We start from the raw sequence: 22,386 nt of genomic DNA on the forward strand, positions 1-22,386 counted from the left end.
TGGATATTTACATTTTGAAAAACTACCGTAGTTTTGTTTTTGTCTATCGAAAGGCTTTATTTTCCTAGTGCTAGTGCTGAATTTCTCCATGAAACCAATTGTTAGCCAAAATATATTGAATTTGTCTCCCATTTCCCCATAGTGAGATGAGTAAAGGCAATCAATGGTTCTATTTACAGTAAATACCTCTTTAATGAAAATACCACAGGTACGATTTTGGGAAAAAAAGGTTTTCATGATTCTTTTTGTTCAGTCATTTTATTGACACATAAACAGTTGGCCTCCGAATAGCATTAAGATGTATAGATGAAGAACGGAAATAGATTCTGCAGCAGAAAAAAAGCTTCTAAATCATATTTTCTATGGTGTTTTTCTTCTGTGGCTTTAGTGAGGATTATGAATCAAATTTATTTTCACAAGTGATTTATACAGTCAAACCCTTCTATAAACCTTCTGCAAACCTTATTGACAGTGTTTGTAAAGTAATTCCATCATACAGTAGACGCCATAAACTCAGTTCAGATTACAGTCTTCATTCCTGGTGAGGTCCTTTCATATCATTTTATTTGATGGGTGACAGTGGTGGGACAGAAAAAAAAAGACAGTTACACTCAGATCATGGCCCAAAATTGCTCAGTCCTCGCCAAGGGAACTATTCAGCCACACACACACCCACACACAGACCAATTTTGCTTGTGTTTTTTGCTGCCCCACCATTAAGATGTTGCTCATGAGTCACAGAGCTGATTCAAATCCACACGTCTCCAGCATGTCGTGCAGTTGGTCCCTCACCAAAACAAACCTGGACCTGTTTGGTGATGACATGCACCTTTGACAGTCTCTGTAAATGAACAATGTCTGATTTGGTCACATCAACATTTTTATCATTTTTCTGGACACTATTGTGCAAAATGACATGCGACGTCTTCTGTTATATCACAAAGACTCTATTATTATTATTATTATATGACATATCTACACTGCTGAGTTACATCAATTTAGTTTGTATAATCCACTGTATTTCGACTCACACCTGCCTTCGTTGAATGAATGTTGTCGGTGGAGAGTCGTTGACACAGTCATGGCACAGATGGTGGCATGATTCAAGTCTGGCAACCCTTTTCCTTGTTTTGTGCTAGCCATTGTGCATTGAGGTTACAGAGGTAGTTGCATATTAGTTGGTTTGATTCATTCTTAGTTCTCAACTATCTCATCGATGAAGCCTCAACTTTTCACATCCATATTACAAGCACAGAAGACTGACCATCATCCACAGCATTAGATTTAATGTTTGCCATTGTCACACATTTCACAAACTGCAGCTGAACTGTGATCATGACGGAATCAATATTAAGATCATTATCCATCAGGTCCTGGATGGCGACTGTGACTGAGCAGGTGAGGCAGCGGAGGAAGTCTCATTATCAGAAGCTCTGACTCGGGGGAAATCTGAAAGCCAAACATCAGCATTGATACATGTGTTTTGAGGGGGAGGTCACACGGGTTTCTTTACGTTTTAGAGGACACAGGATGCAACTCCGGCTGGAGCTTAAACACACATGCTGGCACACGACCATGGACGCTCACATAGAACACGTACGAGATTATACTTGTTAGGATCAATATATTCATGACATTTTCCAGTCAGGTGTCTTCAGCCGTATTGATAATCCATTCAGTGTTAAGGCAGAGACTCCTGGCCGCTGCGATTTATCCTCCAGATTCAGGGATCAAGTCAGTCGATTTGAAAGTCTATCAGGGAAGAATCCTTGGTACCACATCGATGAGTTTAGAACCTGGGATGCATTGGAGCTTACAAACACTGCACATGGACCTCAGTAATAACCACAGGGGTGTGTCGTTAGAATAAATGTCTGGATTTTTTTAAATATTATTTTACACATTTCTCGTTTATATATCTGATCATGGTGCTATTTCTCACCACGTTCTGATAATGAAGGCATGACATCATGATGAAGAGGCCGGTTAGATGACGTTTTAGCTTCCTAACAGACAGACGACACCAAACATCAGTCAGGGTAGATGAGGAAACCAGAGAAGGTGCTGTATTTGTTGGTGTTGCCGCCATGGACTTTGCCTCCATCTAGCTGCACGCACACTTCGTCACCGACGTCCAGATGCAGGATGACGCTGTTGGAGGCGTAGTCATAGTTCTGATCCGCATCCTGAGCGATTGCGCTGGCCCTCACCTGGAGAGGAAACCCACAGCAAAATCCAGTTATCCAGGGACACTTGCTGACTTTTTCCTTATGCTTTTTGTGTTTGATTTGATCAGCCGGGTGGACTTTGTGAGCAGTGGTCTCCAATATCATACTCCCTCTGTACTGGTTGGATGTGCTGTACTATAGTCACAGAAGACACAGTTGTCACCATTTCACAGAACCATTCAGTAGCACTAGACATCGGATGATACGATCAACCTGGCGCACAGAGAATAAAGCTTTACTGCTGAAAAAAACTCTACTCTCACTAAATTTGATCTTCACTTTCCTTTCACTGTACTGTATATATATATATATATATATATATATATATATATATATATATAGGTGACATATATATCAATATGTGGGTTTCTAGCTCTCACAGTCAAAAAAGTTCTCGACCACTGTCCGAAATGGAAATGAAGATGCCTGAGCCAAATGTATTTCTCGGTTTGCTCAACAGAACCACATCATCTATAAACAGTAGTGATGCGATCCCAAGGTCACCAAGCCATGGACCCACTCCATGCAGACAAATTCTGTCCATAAATCCTCACTGGAAACGTGTCCAACTCATCGCAGCCAGACCACACTCAGACATCAGACATAGACGCACCTAATGGCCCATGTTGACGGGTCTGGAGCCCAATATTACTGATGCACCACTCACAGGATACTGAGCAGAACACAGTCGACGGCTCTTCTAAGGCCAGTCAATATGAGCCGCACCTTCTTCCATGCTTCTTTTCCCGCCATTCAAAACAATAACAAAACAAAGCCACATATTAATCTTCCCTTAAATGATAACATTTGACATTTTGGCAAAGCGACCCATCAAAACTGTCGATAACTTTTGCAGTTCTTTTGAACACAGACAAACAGACACACCATCGCTGTTGAAAACACAACCTCCATGATGGTGGTAATTAAAAGCAGAAGGCTTCCTCAGTTCAACAGCTTCCTGACTGACTCAAGAATTAGCAGAAGAATCGATGCTGAAAGATGCAACTCATCGAAAGACAGGGCACAGATTTATAGTTCAAGGAGAAAAACATATAACTGCACCTATTTTCAAGTGGACATTTGGATCCTGTGTTGACACCGAAATCCGCCTTTCTGTTTACATATATATGTTTCAATGGAGTAAAATGTTCCCTCTATCACTGACAACAAACACAGAGATGCTAATTTTAATCTCAAAGAATTAAAGGGGCCCTACGATGCTTTTCCACATTTGAAGAGTTATCGACAGCTTTAGCAAGATGAATCCTCATCTTAACATTTAAGTGTGGAAGAAGGGTGTTCATCCGTTTTGGAGAAATTGACTTTTAAAAATAAGTAATATTTGATACAGCACACTCTACATGATTCTAAATATATGAAGTGTGTGGCTGCTAAAAACCATGCTACAATAGCTCCGTGGGCTACGCTGGGAATGGACTCACTGGCACAGCTCATTTTTTGAGTGAGGTGGCCATTTTGCAGTGACTAGCTTCATATAAATGTGAAATAACAAATATTCTATTTCTATTTTGATGCCAAGCTATTACGTTACTTTGTGAGAATTGACTACTGAAGGAAAAAAATCACAATCCCTTCAAAAGACTAATATTGGCACCAATATTTCAAGTTCAAGAAGTGCCAGTGTTTCAATGGTAATGATGGTAGACACAGATGATTTTCACACATGCACAAATGGAGAGGATTTTAGAGATGATTTAAAAGGTGCTCAGCTGAGCTCGGCGACAGAAGTAGCTCATCTCTCTCAATATTCATACCAACAATTTATTCTGGTCACACAATGTAGGTGTGTCTGCATAAAGCAACGTTTGCATTAGCATGACGGGAAATGTTCAGAGAGGTGTCAGAGATTATAATTTAACGTGGATCACATGCATCAATTATCACTCAGCATGGATATCTACATGTAGCTTCTTCTCAATCTCCAAGTGGAGGACCAGGTGTGACAGGCAGTGACGTCTTTTTTACAGCAACCTATCCCAACCTAATAAATCCACAATTAAAAAAGCGTTATTACACTATAAAAAATTAAATACATATTTTAAAGTAAGCATTTTGTCCTCTTAAATTACTACTAATAGAAAAGTAACTGTAACTCTTCACTTACACTTTACAAAGAATTAAAGTAGAAAAATTAAGAGGGTAAATTTTCGACCCAAAAAAATGCCATTTATTGAATATGATGAAAGAGGAAATCAGTTCCAGTATTAACTCTGACATGGTGCAATAGTGACTAGTCATCCCTCCATGACACAGAGGTGCAGTTTGACTGAATCACTGTGCCATAATGAGGCGGATGTATTTAACCAGCTTTCAAACAGCTGCTCCGACAGTGAGCAAGCAGTTGTTGTCGCGACCATTCCTCTGATTTTCCGTTGTTTTGGGACCCACTAAGTGAATCTGCCCATAATGAATAGCGCCATCAGCGGATAAGCAAGCAAACCGGCGATTAATAGTGGAAAGTAAAGTCCACAAGCGCGTCCATATTAATGAATGCAAATATAATCCCCTCCTCCGTCCTCGTCTGGCTCCCTGACTTCTATCACTTCCCTGATCACCAGGACACGTCGAATAAAACCCGACAACGTATTAGTCCGCCGTTCCATCACGAGTTTCACATTCATCTCATGGAGCGATTCATTTCTATGTACGAGCCTTTTATTCCATGTAGAGGAAGAACATTTTTATTCTTCTGCGTCCGACAGAAATGAATCAATACGCTCTCTTTGTTTTAATTCAACTCACATCAGGCCATTAATTGTGGCCTCTCCCTCCACAGCTCACACCCCTTCCATCATCCCTCACCCGTTCCCTACCGCAGCTCTTCATTCTGGGCCCATCTATCCATCTTTTTGTGTCCTTACTCGGCGGCGGAATGCAGGTCACGCACACATTTTTCTCCCCTCGCAGCGGCTGTGTTGGCGAGAGCAGCGGCTAAGCGTGTCCCTGTCCAGTCTAAATCGGATTGATTAACGGCGTGTTGCTCTGGAAGGTCTCCTGAGGACCCACAACTCCTACCTCGCAAACACCTCCACTTCTTTCCACTTACCCCCAGCCCCCTGACCGTCACCCGTCTCTGCGTCTGAAGGCATCAGGACAGGCGATACATGGCTGCAGCTTCAGTAATTGGTAGTCCAAGAGACAAGGCTGCGCTAATAGGTCCTACCCCTCCTTAACTCCATGCAATCCCTATAAACGCAGGGCGAGTGCTCAAATGGGCCCATTAAAAACTGCGGGGGAGTCAGTCTATTCCCTCAAAAAAATAAAATACAATCCTGCCCTTTATTTTTTCCAATACATCAATAAAAACAAGCCTCTTTTTTAGTACAATTTTTTAATGAATCTCAGGAGAGCACCTGAGAAAAGCGGGAAACTGTTATTTGATAGCGCAGACTGATCTGCTCTGAAGGGACGCAACAACTCCCCTGAGGAGAAGTAATAGGTTTTAGGAGGAATACAACAGCAAAGAGATTCTGACATCTTGTACATCCAACATCTGTCTACACGCCTGAACGGCAGGATTCCCCTGACGTTGTTTTCAGCCGAGTTACAGGCTGACGGGCTTCCAGAGCCAGCAGACGGTTCTATAGGATGAGGAGGATAAGACACAAACATGAGGCAGAGGCGTGTATTTAAACTTTATTCTGTCATGTGACCCGCAGTGGGTGTGAAGAGGGAAATTGTAGATAGAGATGAGTGACATAAATTCCTCTCAATCACACGGTTTCACTCTGATGGTGGAGGTTTACTGTTCATGTATCAGACAGTTGTACTTGTTTATTTGATATACTTCGCTACGTGACAATGCAATGTAGTATAAAAACGTGACACTCCTATCTATCTAGAAAGATAGTAAAGAAAAAAGTATGTTTTCTGAGGTATTCATTTGGAATGTTTCACAATCTTTCAGTTTTAACTGGATTCTTATAGAGTGGAATTTGGAATGTACTTGTATCGTGGTATATGTTATTGCACAGTCATGTTTCTAGCCGATTTTAATGCATATATTGACAAGGATTTTCTCTGTATGTGACAATATATTTTTTGAAGTGACTTAAAAGTTTTTCATTTTATGCAATGTATTGTAATGAACTATACTTTAACAAATATTTATTTAATTCCACTTTTAAAACAGAATTAGCATGTGGTAAAATTGTATGTTAACACTCCATGTAATATAACATAATAAAACACAAATAATATAATATTGAAAGCCCCATCACGAGGATGGCCTGTTTACAAGTCATTCCATTTTTAATTTTATTTCATTCAATCTCAGCCAAGACCTTCATGAGTCTTGCATGAATTAGTGAGAATTCATGTTGTCACAACTGAGTGCTGTACCGTGTCTACAACTACTACATTCACTGTCATCTTGGAGATGGATGATAAAGAAGTCAATATAGTTCAAAAGAAATTTGACCACGATAGAGGACACAACCATGTTCTGCAGGAGATACATTTTTGCTTGTAGTCAACCCTCAATTCAATGTCATTTTTGTCTCTAAACTAGGGGTGGGATTAAAAAATAATAATCTAGTTATTTGGAGAATTTGTGATGAATTAATCTCAATTAATTACAGTTTAATGGTATAAGAATATTTTGCCAAAAGAAGCCACATTTTTCAATTTGAATGAATTTGGTATATTACTGAATCAAATGATGGACCCATACATACATTTAAACAACAAAATATTGTTTATTTTGCATCAGTTTGACAACAGCACAATAAATCACGATGGTGTCTATATTCAAGTTTTTATATCACCTTACTGAAACTAAAGCTCTTTTCATGTCTTGAAAATATTTGTATCAGAATTTCAATTTTATAAGAATTTAAAGTACATTCCGAGTAGTGGAAAACATCCCTGAACAAAAGCAAACAGATGCTTTTGTTTGCATTTGTTCAGGGATTCCTCCATGTTTGTTGTTGTTGTTATCATTCTAGCTGCAACGTGGACCATGAACCCCTGCAATTACAAAGGTTCCATGTTGTCTGGAGAGCAAATTGTTGAAATGAATTATTATTATTATTATTTTGTAATTAATAATTCATAATAATGTTGTAATTAATTAATCTTTTTTATTCATTAAAGTCCCACCACTACGCTAAACAAAATTTTTGTTGTTGCTCAGGACAAATCACAAGGTGACTTGTTCCAGAATAGTCTAACTGAAACTAGTAAGTGATGTCATCGCCAACTCTCACCTGGCACAGTAATAACAATCGCGTCGCTCGCACCTCGGCTCATTGAACTGGCCTTTTAAACGTGAACATCTTCTAATTATATTTGCCAGCCAAAAGGACACAATGTTATTTATGGCTTTTTATGGTTGACTTTCTTAGCAAGCCAAGGTTTACTAAGCTGCGACTGAGTCAGAAATGCTGACATTTACCATGTTATTACGATGATTAATTCCGGCTTCTCCAGCGTTACGGTTACCCGGCAGACATGCCTGCTCCTTTATACATGGGATGCGCATATTTCTGAGAGGCTGGCATTCAAATCGCTACATTAAAAGAACAATAAATAAAGATGAGTTTGCAGACTTTACAACAACGTAAGTAACAGTGCATACTAATCGGTGATTCCCCTGAATATTGATGATTATTTTTTTATCGTCTAATGAAAACTCTGCTCGCCATGAATGAGGCACACAAACATCTTTGTCAACTGTGTCTGGTTCAGAGAGGACATACACAGTTGACACAAAAAAACTTAAAACCTTACTGCTCCTCACGTTTCCCACTAAAGGTAGGGAACGCAAAACCAGTCAATTCTTTATTCTACTGCTGTGCTACATGATTTTTGACTGTGGAATGCCAGGACTGCAATATATAAAAAGAAATGGAAATAAAAGTACAAAAATAAACAGAGGAATGGTAAAAATGGTAAACAATTAATTGCAAATGAACGTGTGCGCTTATTATTAACATTTAACTCCCCTTATTTACTTCTGAATTTTGGCACTTCTGCTATTCCATCTGTGTACTGTATGTCCATCAAGAAAGAGCGGAACTGGAATGGCACAGTTTCAGTATCCATAATGAAACCAAATGTGAAAGTATTGTTGAACAACAACTCAGGTCAGAATCCACATCAATAAATAATATTTATTATTTATACATAAATATAATGTAATATTTTTGCTGAGTTGATGACAATAACTTCAACAAACATATAGTACAATTACTGTATCATTAATTTAGCACTGACTATTTTTCCAAAACAAAACATATGTACTTTTTTTAACACTTAAAGCAAACATCCTTGAAAAAAAAAACAGTGGAATTTGCATGAAATATAAAGTGTGGAATATCAGTGGCACAGTTTTAAAGTATTCATAATGAAAACAAATTTGAAAGTATTTTTACAATATTAATAATCATTTAGAGATTGGAATTCATATCATAAATAATCTGTTTTCAAAAATATTAATTATTTCCACAGAAGTAGAATGTTTTAGTCTGTAATTGATTGTTTTTTTTAATAATAAAGGAATATGTTGGGGTTTTTTTTAACAATAAACACAAAATGGGTGGAATTTCTATTAAATATGACAAAGACAATCTCATTTCTTAAATTAATATATTTATGAGATGGATTATTGTGTCATTTAAAGTTTAAAGATAAAGTGACACATTATCTTTACTCATCGATTTACTTTCATTCACATTTACTGCTATTCCTTTCAAAACTGGATCCATGAAGTTGTGATATTTTTTTACCACCATCATCTGCGATGAAATTTCAACTCAGCACAGATCGCTGCATCGATTTAAAACTACTTTTTTAACGTGTTAACGAAGCCAACGCCATCACTGTGCAAAATACTGACCCTGGCAGAGAGCGCTGTGACCCTGAAACCAGCACAGATGAATCTCAGTTTATAAGCTGTCAGCTACAATCCCAGTGAAAGCGAATTCTCTTCAAGTGGGCAGGAAGCACAAGGGGCTTTGGGAGTAAAAACAAGAGGGGAAGGCAAATCAAGATTATTGTCAAGCACGGCAGAGATTGATAGCGACAAGGGAGTGAGTTTCTGTCTGTTGGACCGATTCTGTTCTGGCTTGATCTGCTGCTGCGAGGGAGAGGAGAGACTCGGGGGACGGCTGGGAGGATTACACTGGTTCCATTTTTCATTAAAGGGGCCAGGAGAGACGGTTTCCTCTCCACATGTGTGATATTTATAAATAAGAGGGTATTTTTCTCTTTCCAACGGGATTTACCTTCTAAAACACCAAGTAGACGGATTCAATATTTGCGTAATTGCACATAAATGAGTCACTGGCTATTTGATATTACATTATCACCACCTTGAGCCAAGACCAGGGCTGCCAACTCTCATGCAGTCAGCATGACACTCTCTTGCATTACAATTTTCACAAGTTGGAAGGCCTGTCCTGGTCCTCGTGAGATGGCATGTCTGAGCAGGAGGAAGCCTCGGGTCAGACCCAGGAGAGGCCGAAAAAAATTGGAAGCATGAGAGACCTGGTAACATGTCAGTATTTCCCATGGGACTTGTGGCCTGATGCCTGTATGTTTGTGGCCTGTCTGATGTCAGACTAATGTCTGACTAAAACTATAACTAATGTGTCCTAATTTTTCTGCTGTCTTTCTCTTTTAGTCACCACAACCACTTCAGCAGTAGACATAGCAGTTTCTTGTTTTAAGATTAAAATTTTCTGCATTTCATTTTTTTTTTTGTATTTTTCTTGTTCCTCAAAATACATTGAAGGAAAACTGAAAATAGACTTTGAAATAAGTGGCCTTTTATCTTGAATGTCTAGTCCATAGTTGATTTCTATTCAAATGTAGTACATATAAAATGAAATATTTCAATAGGTTTCATGGCACATTTACACTTCTTAATATCCTTTGTTACATTTAATTATCTTAGGTTCATTTTGTCTATGTTACTTCATGTTTTGTAGTCATCGCTGTCTTTCTTTTGACATGGTGGCCTTTAGAAAATTTAATTGCCCACCTCTCACCTGGAGGATATCTATGGTCACAGGAAGTCTGGGCCTCTTTAAGGAATCAGATAAACGCATGGAAGGGTATGCAGTAATAACCAAGAGGCATCTCAAGATCACCTCACTCCCATCACACAATATACTGACCTTTCCACAAAGCATTAGTGTAAATGAAAAGACAAACCTTTAAAAAAAATAAAATATATTAAAAATAAATAAAAATTTACATTTCTATTTATATTTTCTATTGTCTTGAGTCATGGTGAGTCATGTAAATTCTACTAAACGCCTACCTTCCATACACCATACATCCCCCCCACACAATTTAAATCAGCACAGTGTTAGACTGCTAGATTAGATTTATGTGCCCGCGCGCACCAGGTAGCCCCCTGAGACCATTTGAGTGGTCCACAGGCCTTCACATTTTTCTTAAACATACAGTATATATTTATATAATATATTTCTTTAAAAAAAATGGAAAAAACTGAAGTGATTGACTTGTTCAAACTAAAGAATGGAAGTCAGGCATCCATGGTTCCCTGTTTTCTTCTACCGTAATCCTCTGGTTATAAAAGTGACACGATACCTCGGGTGTGATGTACCGACCTATAAGTGCCGAGGCGATTGAAACAAGTCTCTTAAACTCACCTGAGGGAATTGAGCCGGCAGATTGAGCCCGGCATTGAGAAAACGGAAAATCGTGAAATTAAATGCACTGTTTTTTGGAAATGGCAAAACCCCTCTTTCCCCTTTGTGTCTCAGTTCAATAGCAGGTGGATATAGATCTTTCTCTGTCTCGCTTGAAGGTAATTGGAATTGTAAATGCTAATTTTTTTTGGGGGGGAGATCCAAAGTGTCAAGATGCTGATTGGAAAAGTCTCTAATTGGCTCCAGACGGAAACCTTTGAGAGGAAAAGAGGCGCGGTAATTGGACAAACCCCACACAAAACCACGGAACCAATCCACAAGGGACAGTTGCTTAGCATGTTGTGATAGATCTATACGTTTCTGCCTTAATCTATACATACATCTGTGAAAGACGGCCCATGAAAACCTGAATATAAATCAATAACACGCCACATTTGATCCTTCCGCTTATTCGCCAAAAAGGGAGAGAAACCTATTATTTAATGTCAAATATAAACTTCCAATGCATGGTACAGAGAACTAATGATGTAATGGTTCATCTTGGTAGAGGAACAACAAAAGCATGACAACACAGGATAACAACCAGCCTCTTCGTTTCAGTCAGACTGCAAGATATAATGACCCCGGCCATTATGAAAGGAACATATAGTCAAATAATGGCAGTGTCTGTGAGCACAAATGTGCGTTCCTGGAGAAGAGGACACATCAGTATTCTTGTCTCCGCGGAAGAAGAAAAAGTAACAGAACACCAAATTGCATATGTATATACAATGTATAAATACAGGGGCTGGACAAAATAATGGAAACACCTTTTTTAGCTATATATATCTATACATATATCTATATATAGATTAAATCTGTAGCTTGAGGAGTGGCACTTTGTCAGATAAGTTGTAATTAGAAGATTCCACCTCTCACCGAGGCAGCGCCGTCACACCTTCCCAGTGACGGTGAGCAAGCCTTGTTAAGTCTGACAGTCAGAACCACAATTCTTTGTGGTCCTTATCATTGGATGTATCATAATGAGCCCTCTAATTAGCGATCACATTACACAGATTAAGGAAAGAAACAACAGCTTCTCAAGGAAATGTGTTACTGCATTCATAGTGTCCAAGAACCTACTGAACGGCTTCCATGATGAGGGCAGGAAGAAACTATGTCAGACAGTGTGACTCTTCTCATGTCGTAAGAGTTGCAAATGTTGCAGTCAAATTTTGCTACTTGTGGCTTAATAAGAGCTATTATGAATGTATAACCCAGAACTATGGGTATCACAGGCCGTGTGTGGCCAGTGGGTGGTGATTTCGACACGCATTGGCTGTGAAGAGAAACTGCTTCCTCCAGCCTGAGGCAATGCTTCTCAATCAGACACAGGTAAAATATTCACCATAGGAGTGGGAATCAAGTACCACAAGGTCTTCGTCATGGATGAACCAAGGTTGGCGGTAAAAGGGTTCAGTTCTGGCGAGTTTAACTCCACACCATTGGATCATCCAAAATAATGTGGTGACGCTGGCTTTCAAAATGAAGGTCCACTTTTTAAGGACACAGTGAAATCATCAGCGACATGATCAAACTAAACTTCCCTGCAATGTGTTGGTCAGAGATCAGTTTAATCCATTTTAAAATGTGACTTATACTATCAGAGGTTTTTCTCGACAGCCGCTTGTTCATTCATGGGTTGATTTCTCCCATTAGATTCTGACATGGATTTATGTAACATGCAACGCGTAATCTCTTCGCCTTGCTCTATTCCAGGCCATTGAAAGGAAGCCTGAACCACCTCAGGTGTTCTGTCTCCACGGAGACCATCGGTCATTTATGAGTGAAAGGCACAAAAAAAGATCAACACCGGATAACTACCTAATTCAGGCAAGAAAGATTCCCCTGTAACAACGCTCTCAGGTTTGTTAAAATTCTCTCGCTTTCGCCGGGTGTCCTGCGTGTGGGTGGGTCAAAAGTTCTCACCATCTGACCACAAGATTCCGCCATATTGTTCCAGCTATAAATATTCACACTCCCACTCAGGGCTCATCACTGTAAAGGGCAAAGTACAAATTGATGGTGGATTATATATCCATTGAAAAGGTCACCTACCTCAACACCAATCTTGATCTTGAATTATGGCACACAAGAAGAGAGAAGCCGCTTTTATTTTAAAATGTGTTTCGCCTAATGCAAAGTTAGTGATATCATCTGTCCTTGCCGGTTTACTCTTCCCTGCAGAGCATAGAGGACATGATACTTTTGCTTCCTCCGGCCAGTCTGTCATGAAGAACCATCCGTCTTTTTCCTGTCAGACTACTTGTCTCAGTTGGGGAAGGGTCTCAGCTTTCTTTGACAAGACATCAATCAATCCAGCCTGACAATGAGCGCACACTGTGAGACTCAGGAATTAGTACTTAAGTGACTTAACGGTTGAATTAAAAAGAAAAAAAAAAGGCTCAGGACGTTTGGAAAGGAGCAAACGGTAAAGCACCCAGAGAGATCTGGACAAGTGAGATGAGATAAGTGGGTATGAGCATCCAATTATCAAGGCAATAGTCCCAGGTCTGTCCAGCCAAACGGGGCAAGTCTGTCGGCCGGCTGATATTCTGAAGCTGAGGTCTATGTTTGAAAGGAGCCACTCTGATTTGTGTTCACGATCATGTCAAACCCGACTTGTTTCTGGTTATTTGAACCTCAGGTTTTGCACATATTCACTTTGTCAAATGCTCTCATGAATAACCTTCACTTCCTCTTCCTAAATGCAACCAGTTGCAAATGTTTCTTTTTTTGTTTTGAAAGATTTGACTCAAGTCTGTTGACTACTGAAACATATTTCTTTTTTTTTTATTTTGCACTATAAAGTGAGTCAACAGAAAAGGCCATGTATGCTATGTATTAACAATGTCGATTAAAACGGCTCTTAAATATATTTTCTTATGCAGTCAGAAAAAATCTTTTTAACAACAAATGATGTCATAACAATATAAAAACAAGATGTCAACTACTTAAAATCGGAGAATATTACCAGACAAATAATGCAAAAGCAGTCAGAAGATGAATGAATCAAAACTAAAGAACAAATGTGTATTTTCTTGGTCTGTTAATTTGAAAGAATCTTTATTCAAGACTCCCAGCGACGTTAACAGTATTTCAATAATGTGAGCATGCATCATTTGAATATTCCTATAATTATCCTTGTTACTCATTTCATTAAATACAAAATCATATCCCGCTAGCCAGGGTTACTGGAAACAGATGACATGGTTGTCCCAAACGAGAGTTTTGAACCGTGTGAACTGTTGGCATTTTCTTTTGGCTATATGGCTAGAACTGCACAAAATGTATCAGATTTGAATGCCCTTTGATGTTTTTATGTACTTTAAAACACTCATTTCATGATGAATATTTGGACTGAAGGTTTTGGTTTGTTCCTTTTTCATTCAGGAATTGCTGGAGAAACCTTTAATTGAGATTTCTGCCATCTTTTTGTCAAGCTGACGTCGAGCTAATGTTGCTGATAGGTCTATGATTTAAGAAACTAAGTCCCCCATCGCTGGAAGGCAAAAGTCTAATGTTGTCACTGGCTTCTAAGAGGTCTGAAGAATCCAGTAGGAATTGAACTACAGACTGTCTTGTATTGAACACAAGAAACACAAATCAATAAGAATATAATGTACATTTTTTTCATGAATATCACTGTAATGTCATCAAGACAACCTGCTTCAACTGCATCGACCTTCCAACTGACTTCGGTGCAATTCAATGTCATAGAAATTGTTTGAGTTAAAGAGTCTTGGCCGGATCAGCAGTGAATGGAGTTAAATAATTTAGTGGATGGAAAAGATAATTAATATGAAGAGATGGGTCACTGTGAATGTGTGAGTGAAAAGGAGGGGCGCAGGTTTAGAGGGGAGACGATCTCATCTAAAAGCTATGAAATATTTAATAGCTGAAGAAGACAAGAATGAAAATGTGAAGGCAGGAAACAAAACCAAGTACTCAATTATAACTGACATTTAACTGTCTGTACTTTATGTTCATCCTGTCAGATCAATGAAAAGCTAAATAACCGCTTTTATGGACTTCATCAGTCAAGAGGAAGATTGATGTCAACAAGATGGTGTGTTTAAAGAATAGGTTATGCATGATATGTGATGTCCCTAGTGGTGGCTGATTTTGTTTATGTACATGATGTTATTCCTTGAAGGGATGTGTCTACCTCTACCTCTCACTCTCGGTATCATCAACCTTACGTACGGATCCAGATATTGACAGAGCCTTCAGTACGTGCTCTGCGTTCATTTCGTCTGCACGTTTCCACAAAGCTTACTGATACGGACCAAACAGAGCAGTACCACCGGAAACCATGGGGGGCAGTGTTGCAGTTACTACCTAATATGTAGCTCTGATGAGACGCATATCAATATCGGAACTTCTCCATCCTCCAGTGGCAATATACAGCATTTAACGTCCTCACCGACCACTGCCTCCTACAACGGTGCCTCCCTTTCATCTTTTGAGCGAGAGGCATGTTATCAATACTGCACAGTCGCCATGTTTTGGAGTTTGACGCTGTCATAACCTTTTGTCTTTGGGCTGCCCCCCCTGGTGGATATATTGGTGAACAGCAACACCAGTGTAAAGAACGCATGGAAACGTGTGATCAGTGACAACAATTTCAATTTCATGTAAAGGGAGTATAGTGTGAATATAATTTTCTGCTCTAAAACAAACAGACAAAAGTGAATCAGAAGCAGATCACTTAGTGCATGTTGATATCATGACAGATGGTGATAACGGTTTTTAAACAGAAACCTTCCAAATAATAAAAAATCATGGGTAAAGGTGGTTGGGAGGTCGATGAATGATGAAAAAGCAAAGACCTGACCACAAATAAACCAGAGTGATCCTTGCATTGGTGTACAATTTTGAATTAAGCTACACACTACCTATAGCCTCCATTTATGAAAATGAAGACAAATGTTATAATACTCTCTTCTGACTTTTCCAATTCCAGTTAGAGACTGTTCAATAAATATAGATTTGTTTGGTTGACAATTTGGCCTGTGTTTGGAATTCTTTCCCCCTATGTGACTGAGTCGACACCGCTGCCCAAGCAAATGACTCATGACTGCTTCTGCTTCATTTCCACCGAGCGGTTTGGGTCAGTATGTAATGGATAGTGTGGTAAAGGGTCACTTTTTCCTGGTGGGTACAGACGAGGGTGGTGACGTCATGATATTGTGTATCTTGTGTGTATTGTGATATTCAGTTTCATTCGCCATTTCAGTGTGAAGAAGAACGAGACAGAATGACTCCAGAACAATTTTGCTCTGATCATGTGATTGAGCAAAACAAGTCCAGGTTCACTTATGTTATGGAAATGATGGCTAACAGTGGTTGCCTTAGTGTGCTGCCAAAAACGGTCTGGGTTGTGTCTGTTATTTCGGCCCCATGCAGCGGTGGAAACATCGGTATAAGGGTGAGTATCCGATCTGTACTAGCTCGGTACTCTCGGTAGAAGAGCATCATCAGTGCGAGGCCACACCCCCTTCAGGAGGCTCTTTGTGTTTGATAGTATTTGCGATGTTGTTCTTTGAAATGTCATCCATCATCCTCCAAGCTGGAACTCATGTTCCATGTTTCTCAGAGACATGAACAAGAAGACACACGACTCAGGTCGACAACTTCACACTCAGGGGTGGGCACAGTTCAAGCCGGACCGCATCATGTATAAATATGAGTCACGGGAAATTGATCTGATGCAGATCTATTGCAGGCCATGGTGGATCACATCGTCTCTGAGGTCAGACCATCGCGTTATTTCAACACATAGCATTTGTATTTTCTAACCATCATATCTGACTGTAAAACAAGCTGATTTGGTTCTAGAGCGCTGAAACAGATGTCGGCGAGCACCAGTGAATGTATAACAAGCAGCACACTGGATTTGTATACCATTAGCAAAAACTATTCAGTATTCTTCTACGAAATTCCAACTGGCCCGACTAATTAAAGTATGTAAATCACTAAAGCATATCATAGAACAACAAGTGAACAGTCTGCTCGGCTGTATCTGCTGTCAGTTCATGTGGCGTGTAAATTATGTGCAGTGAAACCTCCGCCGTGCCATCAAACACTCAACCTGGTTTAACTGCTTCTTTATTCTCTCCTGGTAATCCCCAGGACGTCACTCTTCATGTCAGAATCAGAGCTCCGCGGCGTAAGGGCTTAGTTCCTCAGACTTGTCACGCATCTCCAGATGGAAGCGTTCGAGGCTTTTTACCAGACATTGGCGCTTGTTTATTTATTAGTGTTAAAGTCTAGTTCCTCAGAGGACAGTAGCCAGCTGTTGTGTTCGGGCTTTGCGCCGACGAGACTTTGAGGACTGTTATCCCCTTGATCGCTCGCCTGTCACTCTCTCTGCACGTCGTTTTGTTAGCCACTTGTACAATTAATTCAAGCTTTCACTTCTTATGTCGTACAAACCTTCGTCCGCTCCTTTCAACCTGCCTCTGTTGATTTGTCCTCTACAGTCACATTGCCCAGAAACAGCAAGATTTTCTTTTCATTCAAAAACCTCTTCTCTTCTCTCTTCCTTCGCTCTTCACATATTATATATATTTATTATGAAATATTAGAATTTTACTATCTCGGTCACTCTGCTCAGGCTTGGACTCTTGACAATCATCCTGCTTAAATGTCGAGACCTACTAAAGCATCACAACAGTGTTAATTTAGTTTTATCTTAATGTTGCAGTGCACTATGAGACTTGGGCTGTGTCCCATGTGTCACCCTAACACTGGCACTGAACACAAGCACCTAGTTCTGAGTGCCCTCCACTATAAAGTGCCCAGGTGAAGTGACTGACGTCTATAAGAATTGGGACAACACTTCATGACGTCACGCGCAAAGACAACCTCTAGCATCGGTGCTGATAATCTCACTTGATTTGGTGAACCAACGAAGAAGAAATGGGCGGAGCCAAAGCTGGCTTCGCCGCTATGTTGCAGTGATAGATCTATTAGTGGTATGAGGATGTTAACATTAGCCTGGATGCTAGCCCACTGTTGTTTGTTAAGAAAAAAAAAAAATATACGGTTGTACATACATGTTGTATGGTTGTACATGTTGCCGGTGTTTGGGTCGCTAGCGTGTGATATGAGAGAAAGCAAACAAACGGACAAAAATGCCTTTCAGATCAACATTATCATTATCATATTTATGTATTTTCCCCGCTACAGCTACAAATGGCCAACCTCAAACCTCCACAGCTGAAGCCAGTCCATGGCAGACTTCAGACTTGCTACATCCTTTTGTATTATGTTTTAACTTTTCACTCAACCCAGTGCCATAATTGTTAATCGAGATGTGATTTTTTTTTTTTGTTTTTGTTCAACCCCGCCACAGGGCTCATAGTTACTGGGAGGGGTGCAAAGCTCATGCAAAACTGTGAATCCAAACTTGTTGACCCTTAAGTCTTCACAAGAATCTGGGACTCATTCACTTGGACTCAAATTCACTTCCCAAAAACAGCTGGAAAAGGTAAAGCATAAATGTGTTCCAAGTCCAACTCCCAGTTCTGTATGACCTTCAAGGCTGCTGTTATGAACTCCAGAAAGCACATGAGTAGGCAGCTGGAGAAGTACTTGTGTGTGTGCTGAGAACCTACCAGTGCCAGACTCACTCACCTGGCCGTTCTTCTTAAGATCCGCCCACATGCTGGTTCCATCACCTCCTCTCATCAGGACGTGGTAGGTGAAGTAATAGATGCCGGGGAGCGGACAGGTGAACTTGCCAGTACTGGGCTCATAGTAGTTCCCGACGTTGGTCACTACATCATCAAACTTGAGTATTTCACTCCCTTCATGTTGTTTCCTGAGGCCAGCGTAGAAGGCGATTTTGGGACTATAAAGCGAGGGGCCGTAGCCCCCAGGTCCTGGCCCTGGAGGACCTGGAGGTCCCGGTTTGCCAGGGTCCCCGGGGGGGCCTTTGGGACCAGGAGGACCAGGCAGTCCTGGACTCCCTCTGAAACCTTGTTTTCCCTTACGGTTTGGAAAGTCTGGGGGCTGAGGGGAGACTGCAGTCAGCTCTCCTTGTGGTGGGGTGAAGGTGTCGCACACCATCTTGCAGCTTCCCAGCATTTCGTAATGTGTCCCCCCTCCTCCTGATCCTCCCCCTTTGGTAGTGTGTACCAAGAGGGGAATGGCCACCAGGAGAACCAAGACCATGGCCACTCCAACTCCAGCCGCGATTACCCGTTTCTTGCGGCTGAGACGGGAGGCGGCCAGAGTGAGGAAGTCCTCCTCCCCCTTCGCAGGAATTGTTGTGCCGGCCAGGCTGACCTCTGGGTAGAATATGGATTGAGAATATTAAGGAGAAAAGCGTGTGACAGCAAGCAGAGGACAAAGAGATGTTCCACTGCCAGTTTCAGAGAGGAGCCGGAAAAAATCAGATGTCAGTCGACGAATGAGAAAACGGCTTTTCGATTTCCATTTCTTAATGAGTGCGACGTCTCCGCTCACTTGTATCTGAATTTCTAAGTTGAAATTGAAAGTCAGGGCCTTTGCTTTGTTATCCAGCGGTGAAGATGTGGACGCTCCAGTGAAGAACCTCTCAGTTTCTCAGGCAGAAAGCTGTCAGGTGGGGTCTACAGTTTTCCCACTGGAGTTCATCTCACCCTGCACATCTGAAAACGGGGCGCTGACCTGTCTGGAAACTAATCCGGATACGTGCTTTTATTTCAGTTTTTGTTGAAAAGGATCTTTGATTTATTACACAAAGCCGCTCCACAGCTCCATTAACCCCTCATTTTAAACACAATTTAAAAGGGGGGGTGATTAATTCTTGCATACTGGGGGTTGAAGGAATTTGAGGAAAAATTATCTGTGGGGAAAAAGACACATTTGCATATGAATAAACCCTGAAAACAAATACATTTTAAATAGTAACTAATATCAATATTTAAGACATCAATTAAATAACACACCAATCCATAAAAGCCAAATCCTTTATATAACTTTTTCAATTCATCCATAACATACACGTATCCCACGAATAATGAAACAAATAACACTCACCGGTTTATTTACCGCTGTTTTGTCTCCAACGACCTTTTTTCGTGGCTGAATCTCGAATCTCGGCGGGAGATCTCAACTCGGTCGGCGCGTCCAGATGAGAGGCGTTCACGGACCCCTCGGACGAAGTTCTCCTGGAGGAATCTGAAGTGTTCACTTAGCGAGGCGTCCGTGAGATCGCCCGTGACAGTCCACAGAGAACGAAAAGGCAGTCGAAATCGCGGCTCAAACACACAGAAAGAGCGTTAACGATGAAATAAAATAATCCGACGGGAACTTCAACGTACTTTCCGTAAAGCTCATAGCGGTGCGACTTCATCTGCAGCAACAGTTAACTCACTTGTTGTGTGTTCAGTCCTGCATCTCCCTGACGCGACTCCCCCCGCCCTGCCTCACACACTCACACACGCACACACGCACACACTTTTTTCCTTCTGACCTTTCATAAATCACCAGACTAAATTTGTTTACCTTCTTTCAAAGAATGTCAAACAATTCTCAACGCCAAGAATGCTTTTCCATTAAAAAAACAAAAAAAAACAATGACTCCAAAACGGAAAGAATTGTCTGACAAGCTCAACTCGAAAAGATACAGATAGATTTATAATTTTTGTCACATATTTATTTGTTGCATTCTTTCAATTCTACTCCTAGTTAAGATTCTGATTTTCATTGTATTGTATTTTTTTTTGTAGAATATTAGCAGATTAATTCATTTGTATTGCTCAGAGATTAGAAAAAAAATATTGTTTTATTATTCTTTTTTTATAAAATTGTAATTTTTTTATTTCAATTTTAGGTTTAATACAATGTATTGTTGCGCTTGATTCCTTGTAATATTAAATTCGTCCTCTTTTTATCATTTTCACTCAATGTTTTTACATATTATTTTTATATAAATAAATTGTTATTATCTTCGAAATATTATGTCTTTCACAGCGTTGCTGTTATTATTTTAATTATCTTCATTTTATTTTAGTATTGGTGAATGGATTTTTATAGATGTCTTATTATAAACAACTTCATATCATAGTGTAATGCATTTATAGTATCTTTTTTGTATTTACATCAGCTATTACTGATTTGCAGCTGGGCAAAAATGGAAAGAAACAGATGCCATCATAATAAAGTTACAGCACTGTAAATGCATTATTTATTTTTGCTTGTCATTGGCAAAACAGAAATTATGCATAGTCACCCTCTTTACATGACATTGAAAATAGTGCAAGACAATTGTTTGTCCACAATATATGAATCACATAGGCATTAACACATGGACTCAGTGGGCGATGCCAAGTGGAAAGGCAGAACTGGGGTTTACATGCTTTTTTTTGTGTTTTTTAGTGTGAGCAAACATGTTCTAGTGCACGCAAACTGTGAATCTGGCCCTTCAGCTCTTGGTCACATGTGTTTTCTGGCATTTGCACATTTGCACTGACATTTTGTTGGGTGGAGCTCAGGTCAGAAAATAAGGCACCAGTTGCTACATTTTGTATAGTATGCATTTATATAACAAAATATTCTGTAGAATATAGTTCTGTGAGATAATGACCAGGGTCAGAGGAGCTGAAAAACAGTGTAGCATGAGGAGGATTAGGAGGAGCGGCGGTGTGGTTCTCACAGGAGCTCAAATAAATGCTGTGTCTGATACCAAAATACATTTATTTCGATGATTGATGAGAGAAGGACTTTTTTTTTTCACAAGAATTTAGGAATGAAGAAAAAAATGAGCTATGAAGGACTGATGCTTTAGCACCTCTAGGGTTGGTGTGTTCATGTCTCTGCTGTCAGTAAAAAACATAACTCAATAAGATTCACCTAAATTTTCAGGAAATGTTGATAATAGAAGAAGATTTCTGGTGTGTGTCAGGACCTACCGTCGAGCTCCTGCAGAATCCACCTGGACACTGATGTCTTGGCAACACATGCTGCCTTCTTCTGTTCGCTGTTGCTCTCCGACAATGCTATCTCATATGCTACAGAAAATATCGAACCCTATGTTAAATGAATGTTAAATATAAGGGGTGAAACCCGCACTGTGGCTGGAAATGAACCCCTCTAGTTTATTATTGGTCATTTCAGATTAGATAAGATTAGATTAGATTAGACCATATCTCCTATATTTTAAATTTTGCATGTGTTATATTTCCAATGATTGAAATAGTTAATATTACATTATTTATTGAATTATCAAGTAATGGCTTCTTTAAAACATGCTATGAGCACAGTACATTTCCCTAACATTAAATTAAAAAAACACAAAATATCGGTGTGTCTTTTTGCCTCGTCTCTCTATCGTACTCACGTTTTGCTATCCGGTTTCTTACCAAGAAATTTGCCACATAAATATAAATAGTTAGATAGTTATAGTTATATAGTTGCTCTTACATAAGAATAAGACCATGATGTAACATTTACATCTGTATTATTACGACAAAGCAAATGATTCA

General features: G+C 39.8%; 1 protein-coding gene across 1 annotated transcript; it reads right to left on the reverse strand.

The window, feature by feature from the left end:
• Nucleotides 1–268: 268 nt before the first annotated feature.
• Nucleotides 269–20,250, reverse strand: c1ql4b (complement component 1, q subcomponent-like 4b). The gene is made up of 3 exons (XM_053867962.1): nt 19,940–20,250; nt 18,551–19,745; nt 269–2,210 (listed from the first exon to the last, which is right to left on the reverse strand). The coding sequence occupies exons 2-3, from the start codon at nt 19,088–19,090 to the stop codon at nt 2,031–2,033; spliced, it is 720 nt and encodes a 239-aa protein (XP_053723937.1). The 5' UTR covers nt 19,091–19,745; nt 19,940–20,250; the 3' UTR covers nt 269–2,030.
• Between the last annotated feature and the right edge of the window lie 2,136 nt (nt 20,251–22,386).

This window comes from Synchiropus splendidus, chromosome 6, assembly GCF_027744825.2.
Source record: "Synchiropus splendidus isolate RoL2022-P1 chromosome 6, RoL_Sspl_1.0, whole genome shotgun sequence".
Taxonomy (NCBI): domain Eukaryota; kingdom Metazoa; phylum Chordata; class Actinopteri; order Syngnathiformes; family Callionymidae; genus Synchiropus; species Synchiropus splendidus.

Bases quoted from the DNA above. Each gene is read 5' to 3' on its own strand.
- c1ql4b (XM_053867962.1), bottom strand. From the start codon at position 19,090: ATGGTCTTGGTTCTCCTGGTGGCCATTCCCCTCTTGGTACACACTACC. The intron at 2,211-18,550 runs GTGAGTGAGTCT...TTTCCTCTCCAG, and splicing joins ATCTTAAGAAGAACGGCCAG to GTGAGGGCCAGCGCAATCGC.